General features: G+C 47.1%; 1 protein-coding gene across 1 annotated transcript in view; it reads left to right on the top strand.

The window, feature by feature from the left end:
• Positions 1 to 2,467: 2,467 nt before the first annotated feature.
• The window catches only part of aebp2 (AE binding protein 2), a 38,666-nt gene continuing 18,015 nt past the window's right edge, over positions 2,468 to 23,118 (top strand). The window contains exons 1-5 of the mRNA XM_061252963.1: positions 2,468 to 3,143; positions 11,659 to 11,869; positions 12,972 to 13,079; positions 13,611 to 13,797; positions 15,682 to 15,806. Coding sequence (XP_061108947.1) covers positions 2,626 to 3,143; positions 11,659 to 11,869; positions 12,972 to 13,079; positions 13,611 to 13,797; positions 15,682 to 15,806 — 1,149 coding nt within the window. The 5' untranslated portion in view covers positions 2,468 to 2,625. The remainder of the gene's footprint in view (positions 3,144 to 11,658; positions 11,870 to 12,971; positions 13,080 to 13,610; positions 13,798 to 15,681; positions 15,807 to 23,118) is intronic.

The raw sequence follows: 23,118 nt of genomic DNA, 5'->3' as shown, positions 1-23,118 counted from the left end.
ACCTTGATTAGTGCATAAACTAAAACCCTGTGAGGGATTATGAAGACATTAGAGATCTCCCTCCCGGCTCATAGCCAAATTGTGACTGCTATGGGATCCAACCCCTGTGGAGACCACTCGTAAATTTTGTATGTATTTAATTATCTCACACATTAAAAATAAAACAGCTATTTGTTGACAACAACAAAAAGTATGAAATAAATCACTGTGAAAACTGCATCTGTTCAACAAACATCAATGTTTTTCTTCAAAGGACTTAGAAAATGAAAAAGGTACAAGAAAAGTCGTTTTTTTAAGGATCTGCAGTGCCCCCTGGTGGTAAGAGCTTCTGCTGGTACCCATTGCTCCATCCTTGTCAGAAGAGACAGATCAAAATAAAAAGGTGCATGGAAAGTAAGAGCAGTCGTCTGGAGGGTTGCCAGTTCGATCCTGCCCTGGGTGTGTCGAAGTGTCCCTGAGCAACAAACCTAACCCCCAATTGCACCTGACAAGCTGGTTGGTGCCTTGCATGGTACTAATGATAATATTCTGCATAATCCTTATAGGTTCAGTTTGCCTGAAGATTTAAGCAACTTTCATAAGGAGGCCTTATCAACATGTTCAATGGGCACAATGAACTGAACACAATGACTGTCCACCTTGAAGAAGCTTCTCATAAATCTTGTTTTTGTATTACAAAAAGTGCTTTCAGTCATCCCCATTTATGAATGCATTTCCATACATCTCATTGTTACTCATCTAGGTGGCTATAGAGCCTAATGTTTTGTTGGCTTTTTAAAAACTATGAGATTTTATTTATTTGTATTTTTTTTTTTTTACATTTTGCACAACATCAAGAACACAATGTGGGTAAGTACTGCACTGCGCATGTAGGAAATGTACAGGTTGCTGTGTATGTCTGTATAACCTGATATGCACATTCAACCTTGCCTGATAGACCAAATACCTTTAAAAATAGGTTGCATCTCTATAGATGACAATAGATATACACAATTGGCTAGAATTGGGTAAACAATTGAAGAATCTGATCTTCATAATAATGTTTAGGTTACTTGGAATTGGAGCTCGTATAAATTTCACTGCGGATACTTTATCATAAAATATTGCAAATATGATGTTGCCATGTCAACAAATACATTTTGTGAAACAATACCTTCAAATGCTCCGTTCAGTTTTACACTTCTAGACTGGTGTATCCTAAATGTGTGTATAGTACTTGTTATCAGATTGTTACTACAAGAAGTAGGCTAGCTTTAATGTTTTTGTCCATAATTAACCTACAGTTAGTGTTTTGTTCATCAGCACAGCCTTGGTCTATATCCATAAGAACATTGGATCTGTTTAAGCATGGTTTTTGCTGACTTAAATTGTAATATACTTTGTGTAACATACTACTTCCACTTTAAAATACATATCTGTCAAAAGAAGCAGATGCATACAGTGGATATTTTAATAATGTTTCCAAAATAAAAAGTTATACTAAAATATTTGTATACATAGTAGATACTTTTTTGTGAAACTTCAGCTTCCTCCTCACTTAGTAATTAAAATGCTGATGCCGCATGACAAGAAACAGAAATATACCATTCAATTCAAATGAGAAACAGTTTTCCCCCGGGGGATTGTCCCCTGCTTAGTCTAAAAGAAGATCAAAGCAACAACTAAATAAGAAATTATTAGCATTATTAACTGCAGCAAGGGTTATGACTACCTCTTGGGTAATGTCTATTTAGGTTTACAGATGACTTACATAAACTATAATTATACTTCAAAGCTGAAGTACACCATACGGTACAATACTTCATACTACAGCAGACTTTTGTTTCACACGAGGTGCTCACGATCTATCCCTTATCCATCCCGCTTATTCATGGTCAGGGTCACAGGAGGACTGGAGCTTATCCCAACATGCATTAGGCAAGAGGCAGGAATACACCCTAGACCACTGAACACACACACTTTTGTTTAGGCTCCCCAACTGTGGGAGGAAACCCACATGGTCGCAACTTATACTACTGTCGTGCAGTAGGTGGAATGATGCTGCTGTACTATAAAAGTATTATACTAATAATATAGAGTGCCAGTATAGTGACACTTCTGTGTTGTGTGATAATCCAGTTGATTAATATAGAACTGCAAGTAATATTAAATTACTACACTACCACTAGTACTACTACTATAAATTCTGCAACTCAAGTACTTTTTTTACGTATTGCATGGAAGTATGAAAATATACTATTTTGACTATAACATTTCATCCTTCGGTCAGCAAATAGCTGGAAGTAGACTATCTCATTTAAATTTCAAGTAGCCCACGCTCCTCAGTTGTAAATGTGTATAACGTGTAAACGTAGAAACGATAATTGCTAACACAGCTAACGCGCGGTACCCTTTCATTGACTGAGAACCCCACGTGACGTGTTTGCACAAACCAGAAGCGATTGCTTGCTTTCAACGATGAGGAAAGAAACTACGCAGTCGGCGAACGCAACGTCACGGTTTGCCTCTTTTCGCGTCCCTGTTCAACCCCGAAGAGTGAAATCTCTTGCCGTGGAAGTGTGTTTAAGTGTGTGAGAGATAATCGCTATTGTATAACTTATTCGTGGAGGAGACACTGAAATAAAAATGGCTTCCGCTTCACCTGACGGCGCTGAGCAAGATTCCCCATCACCAAGCAACCAACACGGTGTACTGCTCACAGGAGAGGCCGAGGAGGAGACGCAGGGCCTGCAAGCCCCAAAAGAGGAGCCAGTTGACAGCGAGGTGATAAAAATGGAAGAAGTGGACGGCGAACAAGTCTACGGGGAAGGGGACATGAAGGCCCCAGTGGTACCCGACGTAGTCGAAGCGGGATCGGCCGGAGAAGAAGAGGAGGAAGAGGAAGATATGGGCTGCGAGGTTGCCGGAGCATTGGAGAGCCCGGAACAGCGAAGCCCAGCCAGCTTCAGCGAAACCGGCGACGGCGCAGAGAAGGAGATGAAGCAGGAACAAAGGGAGGAGAACGAGTCTTCGTCCGGCGACTGCATAAAGCCAGGCAAAAGCGAGGACGGGACGGAGAAAAACGACACCAGCAAAAGGCGAGCCAGTATAGAGATGTCATCATCGGATGGGGAACCCCTCAGCCGCATGGATTCCGAAGACAGGTCAGAGAAATTCAAATGTGATTAAAAAACATATCCGTTCACGTTCATTTGTCTGTTCAGTCTATATCCAGCTAGCTTATTTAACATTAGATATTTCTAACAGCCCTGTAGAATCCATTCGTTATTTTACACATTCTTATAGTGGCTAGTTACTCCTGCCATCGGCGATCGCAGGGCACACTACTGCCATCTGTCATCATTTTGTATCTGAGGTGACTGGGATCGCACCTGGACGAATGGGTGACAGAATGCTGCCAGTTAATGAACGTAGATGAAACTCCATTTACTATCGTTAGATTGTACCTCATTGTTGATTCATTTTACACATTCACGTTCTGTTTATGAACCATTTAAGTGCTGCGGTTCAAAGCTGCCTGCATAGATGTGTGGATTTATTTTGCGCTGGTTGGTACAATTGTTAACACATTTGATCGGGAATATAGACGTTAAATGCGCTACGACATTTGGCACTAATAAAAAATGGTCCTATTGGTTCCATTGCGAGTTCGATAGAGTACGAGAGAATGAGTTTGTTTTGCACTAAATCGATGCTAATCATCGGAAATATCTCCATCTACATCCTTGCTTTTTAGGTATCAATATCAGTGCTTACAATAGAACTGAAACGACAAATGTGATTTCCTGAAATCTGTATATGAGTAACGATAAGACCAGAAATGTATATGAACCGTGTGACCATGGGCAGGGCATGCCAGGGGCAAATGGGTTATTCTGCAACCAACCTGTAACCTACTTAACGTGTGAAAGTCTTGTGTGTAGTAAAAAAAAAAAAAAAATTCAAGAAAAATCTGTAAAGCAAAGATGCTTTTAAAAAAAATCAACAGTTTAAAATTTTTTTAAAAAAATTTAAAAAGTACTATAAAGTGCAGTGAACAGAAAACTACTGTAAATCAGCTAGGTTGTACCAAACATATTGGAGAACTTGCCATAGTTCTTCCTCAGAGTTTGGCTGTCTCGCTTAGTTTTTGCTAACTGCTTCAATCAAGTTTTTATCTGAAAGTGGTCAATTACTTAATATGTTACCTTGTTTAATGAAATGCTAATATTTCATTGTAACCTGTGTAGAAATCTAAATAAAATTTCCAGAATTTATATTTTAAAAAAATCTAGGGTGCATTTTGACGGTATTATAGATACATACAAGATTTTTATGGGGCAAAGTTAAATACATTACATATATTTTCTGAATTTATCTTATATGTGCTATTTTGCTCACGAATTATGGATTTATTTGTTTGTTTTTATATTGATTTAATTTCAACACTGTTTTCACTTATTTCTTTATCAATTTTCCAATTCTGCTATTTAGTAATTTCCTTCTTCTGTTAACTATTATAACTATTTCTTCCTTAAACAAGAATGCAGCACACTTGGGCCACGGAATTTTCAGGAGAATGGTGTAGCTAAGGTCGCTAGGTGGGTCTGGTTACATGGTCTGATATTCAATTGGATATGGATAATCATTGTTTTTACTGACAGTATGACTAGACATGTCTCCCATCTCATTCAAAACAGTGTAATGGAGACTAATGCATAAATGGAGCAAGAGCTACACTCTAGTGGATGAAATGGAGCATATTCCTCCTATCACCAAGTTGTGCACAGTTAAACAGATGTCAGAGGAGATTTGTTAGTTGTCAGCATCAAACAACATTGATATCGATCGCTTAGTGTGGAGGTGTTTAGCGGATGTACAATTGAAAGCCCATGCAGAGGAAAGGCTGGGGGTTTCATACATGAAATCCCCAGACTCTTTCTCACAGTTTTGTAAGTTGCGTCTCTTTTGCATTGTGAGGCCAAGGGTCAGTAACTGAGAAACGTGTGAATGCAAAAATGAATCCAACCTCCTCCACAACTGATTTGGCTACCATGGCTGTTTGTGATGGACAGACCTTTGTGGAGGCAACAAAAAAATGACACTCCATCCAGGTGTAATTTGCTCAAGTTGGGGTTTAGTATAGGACCCTTCCTGTCTCCCTGCCTGTGTCTTGGTGCCATAGCAACAAGGGTCTTGTGCTGAATTATATAAAGAAGCAGCATCTTGTGAACAAGATTAGCTTCCTGTCTGATGGTCCCACATCACAGTACAGAAACAGGACCTTGTTTGAGCTCACAGCTCAAATGCTTTCAGTATGTGACCTCTGGCGCGCTGAAGATTAAGAGTCCAGCGTATCCTTTGGACATACAGTCTGTACACGCATTAAATTCATACACTGTGTGGGAAAAACAGCCCAGAGCTGTGCACCAGTGTGAGTGTGTTCTCACTGTTGCTTTCTAGAACACTGGAATGGCCAAGTAACAAACTGTCAGAGAGGGCATAGGTCTTATTTTGGTTGATTTGGATCCGAAATCAAGTTTCTGTACTAAGGCCTGGTATGTCTGTCTTCAAGTGTAAAGAAGTACTATACATAAAATAATTAGAACTCACCCTACACAGGAAAGTGTGTGTCACAATTACTGAGAAATTGCAAGGAAACAGACCGTTTAACCTTTTAAGCAGGGTGCAGGTTTGCTATGCAGAAAGCTGACTTATTTTAGTGTCCTCCCACAAATGTCTGCAGAGTGAAGTTCACAGGCTGCGACGTGCAGTTGGTCACATTTTATGGAGTATCGTAATGAGGGTTGAAGATGGCTCTTGTAGGCAGAGCCCAGGTGTAAGTACGGCAGCCTTGATGTGAAACCTAAAACAGGAAAAGTATGTGGGGAATACCTGCAGGGTTTGTTTGCACAGTGGTTGTAATGAATGACACATGCAGGCCTGAACACTGTTCAACACCTGCCTCTTCCCGCTGTTTCCTTTGGCTTTTCCAAAGGGCACAGTGGATGGCACACAGCCAGAGCTGGCATAGGCTTTCCACAAAAAGGGGAAAATAACTACTTTACTATTACCTAAATATCAAATGTAATGGATAATTTGTGATCGCTTTGTTAACTTTTTGATTAATCATATTGGCTCCAGTTTTTATAGCATATATACAGATAGTATGTGCACACAGATGTCTTTTATGTATACAAGTGGCAGTATGAAGAATACACCCGGACAAATGCTTCTTGCCAGAATGTCTAGGCTGATGTACTCTTGTTTTTCTTCCTAGGACTTAACAATAAAGGCTTTTTTAAGTAGTTCTGCCATACCATCTAGAGTGCTTTGGACCTATGGAAGAAAAATATATTTTTCATTAGCTTCTGTAATGGCGCTTGTATGTTGGTTAGAAGTGCAAGTATGTTTGTAGGTTTCTGCAGGCTTGCATGTTACATTTTCCATCTCGCTTGAGCAGAGCCAAATATCTACACTTGGTTACTGAAACCTGTTGTCGATGGTACAGAGCAGCAGAAGAGCTTCCAGTACCCAGCAGTTTGGGGACGGTGGGACACGATTCCATTTTGAAGGCAGTGGAAGGCTGCACACGATAAAGAGCTCCTGAAGACAGATTATTAGCACCAGTGTTTCTGAAATGTGCTTCTGCCCTGCCTGTCCTTGATACAGGCAGAGAAACAGCCCCTTGTGTAATGGTGAACCAGGAGCTTGTGGGTAATGAGGCTCTCAGGGTCTTGGTGAGAAGGCAGGCCTTTTCTCCCTCTGTTTTAATGCTTCGAGGTTTTGTGTCAAACTGACACTCAGGGGCTCTGTCACAACCAAACCGCAAATCAATGAGGGTGGAAGATGGTGGGGGAAGTGCGTGGGAGATGGAAAGGGCTGTGAAAAAGCAATCCGTTAGTCTGTCTGTCCCTACATCAGCTGCCCGCGGAGACGCAGACCGCCACGAGTCATATGCAGAGACGACATGAGGTTTTAGAAATGTGTGAAAGGCCTCTTTTTTTGTTTGTTTGCTGTGTTCGTTTCCAGAGTGCTACTTACCTGCAGATTCATATCTTTTAAAGAGCCTTGCTGCTCTCTTTTATCTTTTATTTGCCTAGAAGTGATGCTGCAGTGTGCGTTAGCAGTTTCTGCCTCACCCTCTTACAGCGTAAAGGCTCTTCTAAACCCTGGCATGGCTCTTACAGTCTCATACATTTCTGTATAAGTGGATATGTACTCAAACGGTTCAGGGCCCGTACACTGTAGACATGAGATGATGTTTACCTGAAAATTCTGACCCAGCAGGTCTTTAAAATGGAAACATTTAAGATGTAAATGGTTAAGACTGCGTACAGGAGGTCTTGGTAGCCTTGTTAGTGATTGATCAAATAGAAGGCGTGTTGCACTGCTCATGATGTGTTCAGTAGTGTAGCTGAAGTCTTTTTGAAGGTTCACAGTTGTTTTGGTTGGGGTTGAGGTAGCAGGCTGGTTTGTAATGGGAAAGTAACTGTGCCTTCTAAGGCTGTATTAGAGAAAGGGTAGAGGTATGTAGCATTTGTCATTAGTACGGACACAGCTTAGACAGTTGGACATGACTTGTACATTAATTATATAAACAGAGTGTGACTCTGTGTGCCAGTGAGAGGCTGATTGAGTCCTCTGGTTTTACTCTGACATGTCATACAGTGTGCAGGGACAGGCTGACTGTTTATTTTCACACAGATCCTGCTATGGCTGCTGATTAATGAGGCTGAGCAGGGTCAGCCAATGAATTCCCTACTCTTGTGTGGAAATCTCTCTCTCTCATACTCATTCTCGATCTCTCTCTCCCTCGCTCTCTTCCTTTCTCTCCCTAGCCGTGACTGTGAGGTCATTTGTCGTCCATGTTTGCTTTGGAAGGCACCGGAACAATCTTAATTCCTTACATTTCCTGAGCTTCGCTCCATGTCTCTGCTGTCAGCTCTGGCCAGACAGTTAAGAAGTAAAACAGGATTCATATTAACGGAGCGCAGCTGATTCCTCTCTATACGAGGACCCCCCACTCCTCTGTGTGTGAGTGCAGGGGGTGAAGTGGTAGCGAATCAATGTAAGATTTGTTTCTCCTCCTGGCAACATGGCTGTCCAGTGTCAAGAAGTACAGGAGGGCTGAGTCTGTCATTTGAGCCCAGAACAACTGGAGAGAGTGGGGCCACCTGCCACAACCAATCCGCCGGCTGCTCCCTGTCTGTGTAGGGCTCCAGCACACCCCTGTGGCCCCTGCTGCGGCCCCTGCGTTGCCGGACAGACTCAATCCCGTTTGAGCGAGCGCTTTCTGAGTCCAGTGTCAGCAGTGATGATGAGTGGAGATAGAATATGGAAAAAAGACCTTGGACACGTTTGACGGCTTCAGGCCGATTATCTTTAGTGCCCTTCTCTTCTCTGATTACCGGTCTACCGCGGTGCCCTATCAGGTTTATGATCACGACCGTGTCGAGAGATGCCTTCGCAACAGTGTGAGAGTGCTGAAATGGGCGCTAATGATGTCATCACACCGGTGCTGAGAGCTCAAGATGGATGCGTCGCTGAGTGAAGAGCGATTGAGTCGTGAGTGCCCTTCCGCTTAGCGCCGGCGTCTGAGAACACGCCAAACCCTTCTCCTTCCATTGCAGGCCTCATCCATCACCGTGACAACCCAGGCGTGTCACCTGAGCGCCTGTTATATAGCCGCTTCCGGAGTGCACGGCCCTACCACCTTCCGCAGGCAGCCGCGCTCCTGTTACTTCCTCTGATCTTATTTTCCGCGATGCGGAGAGGATCGTTATTTGGTGTCTGTTTGGGAGGAGGACATCCCAAACTGCCATTCGTGACAGGAAATGGGGTTTTAAATTTCCAACTTAGTTATACGGCAGATGCGCTTAGCCCCAGGGTTCTTGTGAACAGAGATCTTGATTTGTGGGGCGGTTTTCGGTCCACCATCTGTCAGTCGGTGGGAAACTGAATTCGGCAGCGCCCCAGTTTGACTCAGTTCAACAGTTTGACTCAGTTCAGTTAAATCTTTTTTGAACTTGATTAGCGGAGATTAGCCAAATGAGTGGGAAGCAGTACTGCTCTGTCTCTGAATTTATCAGTGGTGATGGAGGACCGAGGCTTAATGAACCCCATTATAGGCAGGACAGACATGTGCTGTCAAACACTGGCTTCTGTGAACCTCACTCATAACGACACTATGACCTGCTCACTTCCGTTACTGGCTGACTGTGTGCTGGCTCCAGCCCCTCATGGGGCCTCATTCTCCCCTCACTGCGGCTCAGTCTGCTCCCCAACGTGCAGCCGCTTTGTTGCCTCGTCTCTTCTGCAGGTCACTCGTGACTCACCAGCCCGTCATATCTCACGGTCCACCTGGTGGCAGGCAGGTTACTCTAGTGCTGTGTGAATTGAATGAAAATCATTCTTACGATCTAAGCACCAGTCCGTTAGGCTCTTGTAGACAGCCTAACATGATGTCTCTTATGTCACACAGCTTCATTTTGAGCCAGGAGAGCTGGAAGTTTCTCCACCTCCGTATGGCTTTGCTGTGAACCTGTTAAATATAGCGCTTTTTTAAAATTGCTTCCATTCTTCTGAGATACCGCTTCCTCAGGCCTGTGTTTTTTCTGTGCCCTGGGGGGGGTATTTTAGTCCATGTTCCACATTTGTGAGGGTTCTGGGTTTTACTCGGTTGTCAGTGGAGTTATCCTGCCAAACAAACGGGGCCCAGGTTCAGAAGCGACAGCGCGCTCACCGTCTCTCCCCCGCCGATCGCAGGGCCCCATGCAGAGCAGGTGCTGAGCCCCCCCTCCATCTTGAGCACCACCTGCTCGGTGACTGCAGTCTTTCAGGGACTGGCACTTCCGATCCAGAGGCAAATCCCTCATCGCTGGTCCGCTGGGTTTTGACAGCTGCTGCAGTCTCCTGTCACTTGAAAAAGAAAAGGGAAATAAAAGGGCGAATTTCTCATGATCATTAATATGCCGTGTCATTTTTCCCTGAATGGCTATGTGTAGAAAAATGACTGAACACTGCAGGCAAACTCCACTCTCAGTTGTGTACAGCTGGCCAAGGGCAGGCCACTACAGCCCAAGTTAAAGTCAGCTGGTTACAGAGCCAGAGACTGCTAACCAACCCTGTTCCTGGTGATCTACCATCCTGTAGTTTTCTAATTTGGCATACCTGATTCTACTCATTAGTGGCTTGAGATCTCTAGTTGTTGAATGAGATGTGCTTTGTTAGGGTTAGAGTGGAAGCCTACAGGATGACAGATCTCCAGGAACTTACCACTGGTTTATACATATCTTTGCATTCGAAAGGCTGTTGTACTGTATTTCTGGCTACAACCTAACTCTTCCAGTTAACGTATTCCAGCTGTGCAAACAGACAGTATGGGACATGTAAATCATTGCTAGTCACAGCTGATAAAGCTGTTTAAACAGACAGGTAAATTGGCCACCCCTTGTGCCCTCATCTTGAATTGGTGTGACCCTGACGTAACCCTTCCATTTTGGATCAACAACAGCCCTCTGTAGCTCTGCTGTGAGTCTGTAGAGAACTGTTATTTGTAGAAACCCACTGTGTCCCTCTGCTTCCCGTAATGCCAGAAATGTGTAACCTCTCTCCCACCCTCACAGTTTTACCCATGGGCTAATGTAGCTGCTTCTGTCCTTCTGTTAGTTGCATTCATGCCGACTCCTCTCTGACTCCCGCTCTCTGACTCTCCTACAGTATCAGCAGCACTCTGAACGACATGTACAGTGACTCCTCTCTGACTCCTCTCTGACTCTCTCCTGCAGTATCAGCAGCACTCTGAACGACATGTACAGTGACTCCTCTCTGACTCTTCTCTGACTCTCTCCTGCAGTATCAGCAGCACTCTGAATGACATGTACAGTCACTCCCCTCTGACTCCCTCTCTCTCACTCTCTCCTGCAGTATCAGCAGCACTCTGAACGACATGTACAGTGACTCCTCTCTGACTCTCTCCTGCAGTATCAGCAGCACTCTGAACAACATGTACAGTGACTCCTCTCTGACTCTCTCCTGCAGTATCAGCAGCACTCTGAACGACATGTACAGTGACTCCTCTCTGACTCTCTCCTGCAGTATCAGCCGCACTCTGAACTACATGTACAGTGACTCCTCTCTGACTCTCTCCTGCAGTATCAGCCGCACTCTGAACGACATGTACAGTGACTCCTCTCTGACTCTCTCCTGCAGTATCAGCTGCACTCTGCACGACATGTACAGTGACTCCTCTCTGACTCTCTCCTGCAGTATCAGCAGCACTCTGAACTACATGTACAGTGACTCCTCTTGACTCTCTCCTGCAGTATCAGCAGTACTCTGAACGACATGTACAGTGACTCCTCTCTGACTCCTCTCTGACTCTCTCCTGCAGTATCAGCAGCACTCTGAACTACATGTACAGTGACTCCTCTCTGACTCTCTCCTGCAGTATCAGCAGCACTCTGAACTACATGTACAGTGACTCCTCTCTGACTCTCTCCTGCAGTATCAGCCGCACTCTGCACGACATGTACAGTGACTCCTCTCTGACTCTCTCCTGCAGTATCAGCAGCACTCTGAACTACATGTACAGTGACTCCTCTTGACTCTCTCATGCAGTATCAGCAGTACTCTGAACGACATGTACAGTGACTCCTCTCTGACTCTCTCCTGCAGTATCAGCAGCACTCTGAACGACATGTACAGCACGGCGTCCAGCGGCCGCTCCACGCCCGCCATGATGAACGGCCAGGGCAGCGCCACGCCCTCCTCCACCAAAAGCATGGGGTACACCTGCTGCTGGGACCAGTGCCACGTCTGCTTCAGCTCCAGCCCCGACCTGGCCGAGCACATCCGGGGCCTGCACGTGGACGGCCAGCGCGGCGGGGTCAGTCCCACTTCCTGTCCTTCGTTTCCTGCCTCACTGAGTCTGCCTTTTCAGTCGCTGAGCGACGTGTGTTTGGCCAAACCCTTTTGCCTCTCCTATATCGCAGTCATTTGTGTGTGTCACAGATTGTTAATTTGGTATATTCTTTTTCACATAATATCTGCTGTACAGTGTCTGTACTTTTGGCTGTGTTGGCCTAATTTGTGTGTGTGTGCTTCTGCGTGTGTGCTTGTACATGTGTGTGGTGTGTGTGTATTATGTGTCCATGTGCGTCTACTTGTGTCCCTGTATGTCCGTGTACGTGTGTGTGCCTGTCTGTCCGTGTACGTGCGTGTGCGTGTGCGTGTCCGTGCGTGTGCTTGTGCGTGTGTAGCATTATCTGTTGAGGTCACAGATGGTAATTGGCTGTGATTGGCTCGTCATCATCACATTGATAAGTGCTGAGGAGATGGGCTGGCTGAGGCAGTGCTTGTGGAAGCGGCTGTCTCTGATTGTCCTTCGCGAGGGAGCGTAATGTCATATGCCCCTGATAATGGCACGTTTGGCCGCAGGCACTCATGCTGAGCGTAATCCAGACTTCCTGTTTTATATGCACAACAGCTGGGAAGCGCCTTCTGTGTATTACGGTCTCGGAGAAGATTAAAAACAGCTTGAACGCTTGTCCTTTCTCAAATATTAGTGGGGATGGGGTGGAGAGGGATGTTTTGGCTAGGAGCTTTTTAAAAGGCAGGAGTCTGTCATCACTCTCAGCTGCTGTTTACAGAGAGGCCAGTTCTGTGCCCCCCAGAGTTAGTGTTCCATGCCTGGGCTGAGCATGACCGCATTCTCACTGCCATGTTTGTCTCCAATACTGGTGTTTAAAAAAATTTTTTTGAAGGTTGAGCTCTTGGTCCAATAATATCCAGTTGGTAATAAAACTAATTTATGTATCAAACATCCATCCTAGTTTTGGTGTGAATGTGTGTGTATGTTTATGTGTAGCTGTCCTGTAAATGTGTCTGTGTGTGTGCTTTGAGTGCACACACACATGTGTACAGTTAACATTCCCTCTCCATGATGTGCTGTGCAGTGGCGTGGGCTGATGTGTCTGTGTCTCTGGCAGGTGTTCGTGTGCTTGTGGAAAGGCTGTAAGGTGTACAACACGCCCTCCACCAGCCAGAGCTGGCTCCAGAGACACATGCTGACGCACAGCGGAGACAAACCCTTCAAGGTGGGCCTGCCAATGCAAACGAGCCTGCGGCTAGCTCGGGCGTAGCGCATCCCCTCGCCCTGTCGCCACTGTTTAAAGTGTCCATATGTCCCTGTTAAATGCCGGCGTGGAAAACGGATGGATAAAAGCGGGCTGTGGCAGCACTAATCTGCCTGTCACACTCCGCTGCCTGTGGAACGCTGTGGAACTCGTGAATCTGTTGCCCCAAAATTGTTACAAATTGAACCCGTGCCGACAGGTCTGTTAGCTGCTTGTATCTGCATGTTGTTGGAATAGAAACACTGCAGTTTTATTGATTTTATTCAAATTCCCAAGCATAAATGTATGGTTGGCCAGAATGGGTGGATACGAGAACTAACTAAGGAAGTCCCCCAGCCCTTTATATCTGACTTCATGATGTACGACTCGGCAGAGCCCCTTCAGCAGTGCTCTCTCGTGGATTAGACTGTGTAAACATCCAGCCGTGCTTTGTGCTGTGTCCAGTGTTCCCAGGCAGTCTGTGTGTAATTGACCTTTGACCCCTGCTGGCAGTGCGTTGTGGGAGGCTGCAACGCCAGCTTCGCGTCCCAGGGGGGGCTGGCGCGCCATGTGCCCACCCACTTCAGCCAGCAGAACTCGTCCAAGATGTCCAACCAGCTCCGGGCCAAAGAGGAGTCTCCCTCCAAGGCCGGTCTCAACAAGAGGCGGAAACTCAAGAATAAGCACAAGAGGTCCTTACGTACGTACCGAGCTCTTCTGTACGGCTATCGCCGTTTAACAGCTCCACACATCCCATTTTACATGCACTTTACACTTCACTGTTGCTCCACATCAGGGCTACCCAACCCTATTCTTGGAGGATCTACCATCCTGTAGGTCTTTCACTCCAACCCAAATAAAGCACACCTCATTCAACAGCTAGAGTGATAACGGGGAAACCCATCCCCGTTTTGGGCAAACGCGTCCCCCGTTTTGGGCAAACATGTCCCAGACTACCAGAGTAGTCTCCACTGAACAATGCGCCTGGTGATATTCGGCCAGGTCAACATCGCTCATCCAAACCCGTTGTGCGCTGGCCGAGCCTCCGGCCCACGGTGTGCGCTGGTGCGGGCAGGGTTGGAGAGCCGAGCGTTTAGGCCCGTCGCTGCTCGAGAGGCAGCAGAACCGCAGGACGTGACCTCTGAAAGGCCTGCCGCTGCTGTGGAGAATGGAACCGGGCCTGAAGGCAGACAGCGGGAAGGACGCCAGTCGGGCGCTCCTTTCTCCGAGCGTCTGAAACGTTGACGTGCCGGTTTCTCTGGCGACGGCGCGCCATCTGCCTCTGTTTTCCCGCGCCCTGCGTCTGCAGTCCGCCCGCCTGTTTACCTGTCAGTGGAGACGTTTTTAATAACCCACTCTTCCTGCCTCCCACCAACAACATCCTGGAGATATTGATTAAATGACCTGTTTTCCAGACCCATTTTATAAGAGGCACCGGAGTCTGACTTGAATGTCAAGTTATTTTTTTCAAAGATTATGACTGGGGGGGGAGGCGTGCTGCACATTGAAGGAGCATCTTGTAAACCTGCTCCTGAAGCCCCACAGGGACGTCACTCCTGTCTTTCGATGACTGGGGCTGGTTGTGGCGTGTCCGTACTTTGCCCCCCCCTCCCGAAAACGCTGAGCGCAGCCCCGGCTCCTCCATCGGGCGGGGCGAAGCCGGGCTCCAGAGTCGGAGCCGGGCTGGAGGGGCGCCAGTGTTCTGATGTGCTCCTAATGAACGAGGCTTCAGCGAGGAGCTGGCGGGTCCCGAGACGCGGCAGCAAAGGCTGCTGGGAGATCGGGCGGCACGCCAGCAGGTCGGCTGAGGTAACGGCAAACTCGGGCAGGAGAGAGTGTGGGAGCACACACACACACCCCACCCTGAAGTCTGGTGCAGTTGAAGTATCTGTGAAATATCCAATATCCAATATGAAAGCTACATATGTTTATGTTTTGTACATAAACCAGCGCCTGACTGAGACTGGCCATTTCTCTGTCCCTGCGTTCACAGTTTTTGTCTTTTGTAGCAAAACTTTGGGAAAGGTTTTAGTTTTTTGTTTTTGCTGTTTTAATCAGTCAGCTGCTCCAGTCTTGGCTGTTAGTAATGTCACTTTCCCAGGAAAAGGTCCTTCGGAGGACTGACATGTATTTCCTCATCAGACGTGCGGATTGACCGATAATCCCCAAAGGGAAATTAGGTTGCCATAATCATAACATACATCAATAACAATAAAAGCATTGTTCAAAGTGTGTATGCGAGACCAAAACAGAGCTCTACACAGTATATTACCAGACATCAGCTAACGCTACCGTCCCGTACTGTTGTGTGCCCATAGCAGACTGTTGTGTACCCATAGCAGACTGTTGCGTGCCCATAGCAGACTGTTGCGTGCCAATAGCAGACTGTTGTGTACCCATAGCAGACTGTTGTGTGCCCAGAGCAGACTGTTGCGTGCCCATAGCAGACTGTTGTGTACCCATAGCAGACTGTTGTGTGCCCATAGCAGACTGTTGTGTACCCATAGCAGACTGTTGTGTACCCATAGCAGACTGTTGTGTACCCATAGCAGACCCTCATCCCGCTCTCGCTTGCTTGCTGCAGCGCGGCCACACGACTTCTTCGATGCCCAGACGATGGATGCCATCCGCCACCGGGCCATCTGCCTCAACCTGGCCACGCACATGGAGAGCCTGGGCCATGGCCACAGTGTGGTCTTCCACAGCACGGTGAGTCTGCCCTAAACGCCCAAATGCCCCTACTCCCTGCCCCAAATACCCCGACTGCTACCTCACGGTGAGCCTGCCCCAAATACCCCTACTGCTGCAGCACACGGTGAGTCTGCCCCAAATACCCCTACTGCTGCAGCACAGTGAGTCTACCCTAAACGCCCAAATACCCCTACTCCCTGCCCCAAATACCACTACTGCTACAGCACGTTGAGCCTGCCCCAAATACCCCTACTGCTGCAGCACAGTGAGTCTGCCCCAAACGCCCTGAATACCCCTATTCCCTGTCCCAAATACCCCTACTGCCACATCACGGCGAGTCTGCCCTGAATACCCCAAATACCCCTACTGCCTGCCCAGAATGCCCCTACTACCACAACACAAGTGATGATGATGATGGTAATCGCACCCTTGTTATTCAGGGAAACCTGATGCATCCTCCTGCAGCACCTTGCTGGAATCGTTCCAGTATCAAGCCCATTATTCCGTGTTCTTGACCTCTACACTGGCCTGCAATTGCCGTGTTGTTGCCGTCCTGTTGTTTTCAATTACTGCTCTCCTTCAGTGCCGATGTCAGGTACTGTAAGGCATTATCACAACAGTCCCGTCTTCTAGCAGAAGATGGCGGTAGAGATCCGCAGTTAGAAATAGAGCCAGCGATTGCTCTTCAGTGTTTTCTCAATGCAGTCTCAAACAGGGTAACAATCACACAGCTTCATTCACAAATTCAAGGATAGAGGCCATTCATATTACTGGAGAGCATGTGAAAAATGGTACGGAAGGAAATCCATTATGTCCACATTACATATAACAACCGAGCATGTTATTCTAGTCCTTGTTCGTAATGAATTTGAATTTGACTCCTTTTTATAGTGCTGTAACGGTCCCCTGAAGCCCCTTCCTGTGTGTTTTTTTGTGAAAGAGGGTACTGGGTGTTGCAACACCCCATCAGCTTCCTGAGAGTGTACACTAGAGGCTACTGCATTAATACTGCCTGGCACATGATCAGCATTGATGTCAGCCTCTGTTCTTTCTTTTTTGTTTACTTGGGGAATATTAGCAAAGCTGTGTTAATAACAGATTTGTTTTGTCTTATAAAAGAAGTGAAAGCACTGAAATGTTGCATTTGTTATTGGCAAAATCCTAGAGGATAAAAGAGAATCAAGTCTACTAGGTACTTGAGAATGTTATAGGAATGGGTCTTCTCAAAACAAGGGAAATATGGAATTAATTCATACATTTTTGCCATAATGTGACCTTGCAAATTCATATGAACCTTTTAGAAAGAGCTCAAATGTGAAACGTTTTTTGTACCGTCTTCTCTTGCTACTTTCCAGAGTGACCAGTAGAGGGTAGTGTTGTGCCTTTTTGACGGAGATGTTATTTTCACAGGAAAGCTTGCATTTTTCTTTGAAGTGGAGGAAAGTAAAGGTCATCCATTTTGCGGCATTAAGCCTGAAGTCCCCTTTCCGCTCCCATGAATAATGATCTGGAGCTTCTCATCAATACCTCTCGTACATGCCCTCTGCTCCTTCAGATTGCCAGTTCTTACTGGCTGCCTGATTTTTCAGTGTTAGCCGTAGATGTGTGTGCCTGTTTGCCCTCACCCGTGTGTGTGAGGGAGTGAGAAGGAGGCAGAGAGAGCGAGAGAGCGAGCCAGGAAGTGTGTTTCTGTGTTGTTCCAAAAAAACTCTCCCGTGCCAAACTTTAATGTTCATCGCTTGCTGCCGTGGAAACGCTGGGGTGCTCAGTGGCCTGGAAGAGACGCTGTGCCTTTCCACCGCAGGCCAGCAGACCTGGGTCAAATACGTAATTGTTTTGGCTTCAAATACTTTTCTGCGCTCGAGTGATCTTGCCTGGTGAACCAACCAAGAGGACCAGATGTGTCACACTGTTCACCTCCAAACTGTGGCTTCTGTGAGCTGCCTAGAGGCTACAGCTTGGAGGTTCTGGGAGGAAACTTTGGGCTACTTTTGAGACTTCGGTGCAGGTAGAAGATGACATTCTGCTGGCCGCAACGTTTGGGCTGTTATTTTACAAGTGCGCGGCCATGAGAAGGCAAGGTCTGTTGGACTGTCAGCCAGACACTGTTAAGCTCTGTTAAGAGGAGCAGTCGTATGCAATAAGGGAGGAACTTGCGTCATCCCACCCCAGGACGGCATCGCGACCTGAACGCTAACCTCCCCCCTGACGCCATCACAATCTCAACACCGTTATTTTGTAACTGCAGCAGCGTTTCAAGCTGTGCGCTTGTGAAAGAGCTGGATGTTTTTTTGTTTTGGACAGGGAAACCCTGTTCCCCCAGAGCAGTACGGTGTCTGTTTGTGTCTGGGAGAGGTTGGCTCCTCCCTAGCTCTCTGTTCGCAGATCGTTAGTTTCCAGTTGTGACGACCATATGAAGGTGTTTATTTTTCACTGGACCAGCGCACCTGAATCCCTCCCCATGGGGGCAGTGCTTTTGTACTTGTACCCTGCTGATCCTGGCAGATTCCTGTGCTTGTGTGACTGACTGCTTGTAGAACAGGGGTGTCCAATCTTATCCCAAAAGGGCCGGTGTGGGTGCAGGTTCTTGTTTTAACCCAGCACTACAAAACCTTAACCATTTACGAAATCATGGTCTTCAATCAAGGTCTTAATAAGAAGAATGTTTTGGTGCTGGGATAAACCAGAAACCTGCACCCACCACCTACACTGTCCCTTCTCTCTTTTTTTTTTGCTTAGGATCATAATTTAGGAAAATGAGGGAAGGGTATAACAAGAACAGAAACAAATGTAAGCAAACTGATGAAATAAAAGACAAAACAAAGAAAAAAATTGATAAACAAAAAGATCAGGGTGTGAATGCGGATCAGGTGTGAATGCGGATCAGGTGTGAATGCGGTTCAGGGTGTGAATGCGGTTCAGGGTGTGAATGCAGATCAGGGTGTGAATGCGAATCAGAGCGTGAGTGTGGATCAGGGTGTGCATGTGGATCAGGGTGTGCATGTGGATCAGGGTGTGCATGTGGATCAGGGTGTGCATGTGGATCAGGGTGTGAGTGCGGATCAGGGTGTGAGTGCGGATCAGGGTGTGCATGCGGTTCAGGGTGTGAATGCAGATCAGGGTGTGCATGCGGTTCAGGGTGTGCATGCGAATCAGAGCGTGAGTGTGGATCAGGGTGTGCATGTGGATCAGGGTGTGAGTGCGGATCAGGGTGTGCATGCGGTTCAGGGTGTGAATGCAGATCAGGGTGTGAATGCAGATCAGGGTGTGCATGCGAATCAGAGCGTGAGTGTGGATCAGGGTGTGCATGTGGATCAGGGTGTGCATGCGGTTCAGGGTGTGCATGCGGTTCAGGGTGTGAGTGCGGATCAGGGCGTTGTGCCGGGTGCTGTGACGTCTTTGACGGTGGCGTAACGGATGCAGATGAGCGAGGCGCTGCGTGGAGCCCCCGGGGCAGGCCGCCGAACAGGACGCTCCCGCGCTTTAATTAAACAGCAGCTGGCGTCTCGCAGGGCCTCAGCTGTGTCCCTCTGACGTACGCGCCGGGGCCAGGGTGCTGCGCGGCTCTGTTGTCTTTGGAAGGGCGTTAAGCAGCCCGCCTTTCCTCCGCGCATAACTGCAGTTCTTCAGCCAGGAGCGTGACGGAGGGATGCACAGAGGGATGGTGGAGAGAGCGTGACTTCTCCAGCTCTGGGGAGGAGGGGGGGGAGCAGGCAGGGGCGATGGCTGAAAGCTAAATTGAGCGAGACGCACAGGGAAGGAACGAACAGCGTTCCCTGTTGTTATAAAACGTGAGATTAATGGTGGTTTCCATCTCTACCCACTTGTTCTGCGGCAGCTGCTTCGCTGCGGCTCCTCGTCCTGTTTCCACGACCGTTTCGGTGGGAGACGTTCCAGAGGGCCGGCAGGTTTTGTGTTTTTGGACACCTCCTCGTGTAAAAGCCTGACAGACTGGAGTAGAGAAGACGCCACAGTCATCAGTCTTGCTCCATCCCCTTCCCCTGCTCTCTCTCTCTCTGTCTCTCTCTCTTTGTCTCTCTCGCTCTCTTTGTTTCTCTCTTTTTCTCTCTCTGCCTCTCTCTCACTGTCTCTCTCTCTCTCTCCCTCTCTCTCCTCTCTCTCTCTCTCTCTCTCTTTGCCGCCCTGTTGGCTGGCCGTATTCCACCTTGGATTTGTGGGCACAGTGGCATCCTGTAGTAAAGCCCTTTCTGCTTCCTCCTGCATTCATTCATTAAACCAGGCCTCAGTGAAGTGGACCCTCTGTGGCTGGTTGGGAGAAGAGGACGTGGAATATGTGGGCACTCAGCAGGGTCAGAGAAGTGGGTCCATGCACCTCCTGGGCCTTCCTCCCCTGATCCTCCATCTAGCTTTGCTCCATGCATTCAGACATTCTCTCTGTCTCTTCCACAGGCACACACACACACACACACACACACACACACTCACACAGAGACGGAGAGTGTGGCTCCATTGAGAATGCAGGTTCACTGAAATGCGTCAGTAAGGGAGCTGTCCTGAAGTGGCCTCTCCCAGCACGCTGCATCCCCATCTGACCCACCCGGGGACAGGCAGGCGGAAGGACCTGAGCACTCTTCATCTGGGGTTCAGCTTGTGAACATCTCAGCACCACCCCCCCCCCATCTCTGTCTGTCTTTTCTGATTATTCCTCCCTTCATTACACACAAACACACACAATGTCCATTTCTCTCCCTCTTCTTCTCTTTGTGTGTTTTTTGTGTCCTTTTGAGTATGCCTGCGGGAGTATGCATGTGCGTATGTATGCGTGTGTGTGTGTATATGTATGTGTCTGTAAGTATGCGTGTGTCTGTGTGTGTGTGTGTGTGTTTGTGCGTGTGTGAGAGAATATGTTTGTGTGAGAGTTTGTGTGTGTGTGTGTGTGTAGAAAGATTACTTCTATTTCCCTTCACCCAGTTTTCATTTTTCATGAATGCTTCATCAAACCTCTCAAGCCAGAGGTTTTATTTTTGTAAAGCTAACAGCCGTCGGCTCATTGAGATTCTTATAAATAGAAGAGCTTTTAAACAAAAGCCTCTGACGTAGGATGTTTTTTTTTCACTTTCTGTGACACTATTTTAGAGGAATCCAACTTTATCGCTCCTTTGTTGTGATTCCAGAAACGGTCAGAGCAGAGGCCAGTCAGGTCTGAGCTCATCGCTCTCTGTCCCACACAAAGCCCCTGTCCGCTGAGTGCCTTTTCCTATCAGCAAGTGTCAAAGGACATGTGTTTTTCAGAATACGTGGAAGTCCTTTGGAGATATAAATCAATTTGCAAAGTCGGGGTTGTATTCCCTGCTGAGTCTGGGATTGATAGGGAGCGGTTGTGGTTGTGTTGAGTGCATAGCGACCGTGGCTCTCTGCGTAGCGACCGCGGCTGTCAGAATGCCACTCTCTCAGAGGTGTGGGTGTGGGCAGGGGGAAAGGCCTGTCGCTTCATGTATGGTCAAAAGAATGTGGTCCCTCATGAAAGGTTAGAGTAAGGGTGGTTGTCTTCTGCAGGGGTTGTAAGTGAAGAGGTACCAAGATGTTCCTGAAGGTGAAGATTCCAGCCAATACTAAATGTGTTTTTTTGGGTACCTTAGAATGGAAAAACTGAAGCCAGTATTGTTCCAAAATCTGAGCATCTTGGTTTTTATAGATGGGGGACTACCATCTGGAATGTTATGAGGGTTATTCAAAGATGGCTAGAGTGTTGGATAATGGCCTTATAACCATTGAAATGATGGCCCAAATTAGCACTGCACACTGGAGTATGAGATTAGCCCAGATTAACCCTGCACACTGGAGTTTCAAACTAACAACTAACCACTGTTCACACTGGAGTATCAGTCTGGGACAGATTAACTCAAAGGTGTTTGGAGGCCAGGAGGGTGGATTGTGCTACCCCTCTCCAGTTTACTGTCCACAGAGAAACCAGTGGAGGGCCTGGGACTGGTTCGGGGAGAGCTGTGCTCTGCCAGGCCCTGTTCAAATCTTATAGATCCAGTGAACTAGTCTTCAACCAGAACCATCACATGAAAACCATACCTGTTTGATAAAGGAATTGTAATAAAACTGCCTTTTCACGTCACTGCACAGCGCATATGCCAAAGCTTTTCAGTTAAATGAATCTTTTTATTTGTTTATATCCTTATTTATTGGGCTGTCTGTTTCACAGAAAGAGCAGCACGACAGAGATTAGAACATCGCCCTGGGTTTTAATTCCATCTGAGTGAGTCATTGTGACATCAGGGGTCAGTGTTGTGACCTTGCCTGCCATTTTGTGGCATCTGCACCAGCTCCATTTAGGAAGTGTCAGTCCATCACGGTGATGGTGTGCGAATGATGACTGGCGTGTTGGCCGTGTCATCAACGTGCCCTGGGGCAATCAGCCCTGGCCCCGCAGCGACAGGCTCTCTGGGTTTCTGTGGCAACCATCCAAGCCCTTAATTACGTAATTGGATTAATTATAAGGCTCATTTAACAGTGGTCGCTGTGCACACAGAGGGCTTGGTGTGCTACCATTCAGAGGGGTCTATAAAAGCATGCTTACGGCTGCAGGTGAGGCCAGACTGGCCCGATCAGTCTGGCCTGCTTTGTGTGACACCTTCAAAATCAGTCTCTGTTGTGCCATGTCATGTCTCTCAGACTGGGCTTTATTTTATCTGGCTCTCTACAATGCAACCTGGCCCCATACTAGTTGTTGCGCATGCTCGCACACGCTCGCAAGCAGGCCTGCATGCACACACACACACACACACACACACACGCTTGTTTTTGCTACATTGTGAGGACGCATTACTTTTTGCATACTGGTGGGGACACGACACACCACACACACACACACACACACACACACACACGGGCACACATGGGCACACGCAGGCACGCACACACACATACACACACACACACACACACTTTCACCCCGGGGCAGAAGATGTATTCCAGACAGCTGCATTGAACTGCCCGCCGGCAAGGAAAAACCCGATAGCAGACCGGTGCTGTGAGTCATGGCATTGGAGCACTGTGTGGAAAACTTAGTCCCTGGCAGGCTCACTTTCCACTTCTCCCCCAATCCACATGGGCTAAAGTTCATCAGTTTTTTTTTGATCATCAGGGTTTGAGGTAAATACCTTTAAGTTCAAATTCTTCAAATTAAGACTATGGGTCTCTTTAGTCTCATTCACAGATTTAGTTTCCTTCACCCTGTCTAGCACATTTTTGGATTAAATGAAGCATCAGTTAACTGGTCCGTCTGTTTAAATTTGTTTGAAACTGAAGGGTGTGGCAGGAACCTGACAACACATGTTCATACACCTATAATGTGAGG

Source organism: Conger conger, chromosome 8 (assembly GCF_963514075.1).
Source record: "Conger conger chromosome 8, fConCon1.1, whole genome shotgun sequence".
NCBI classification, from domain to species: domain Eukaryota; kingdom Metazoa; phylum Chordata; class Actinopteri; order Anguilliformes; family Congridae; genus Conger; species Conger conger.
The sequence above is the reverse complement of the archived record's forward strand: the minus strand, read 5'-3'. Positions and strand labels throughout refer to the sequence as shown.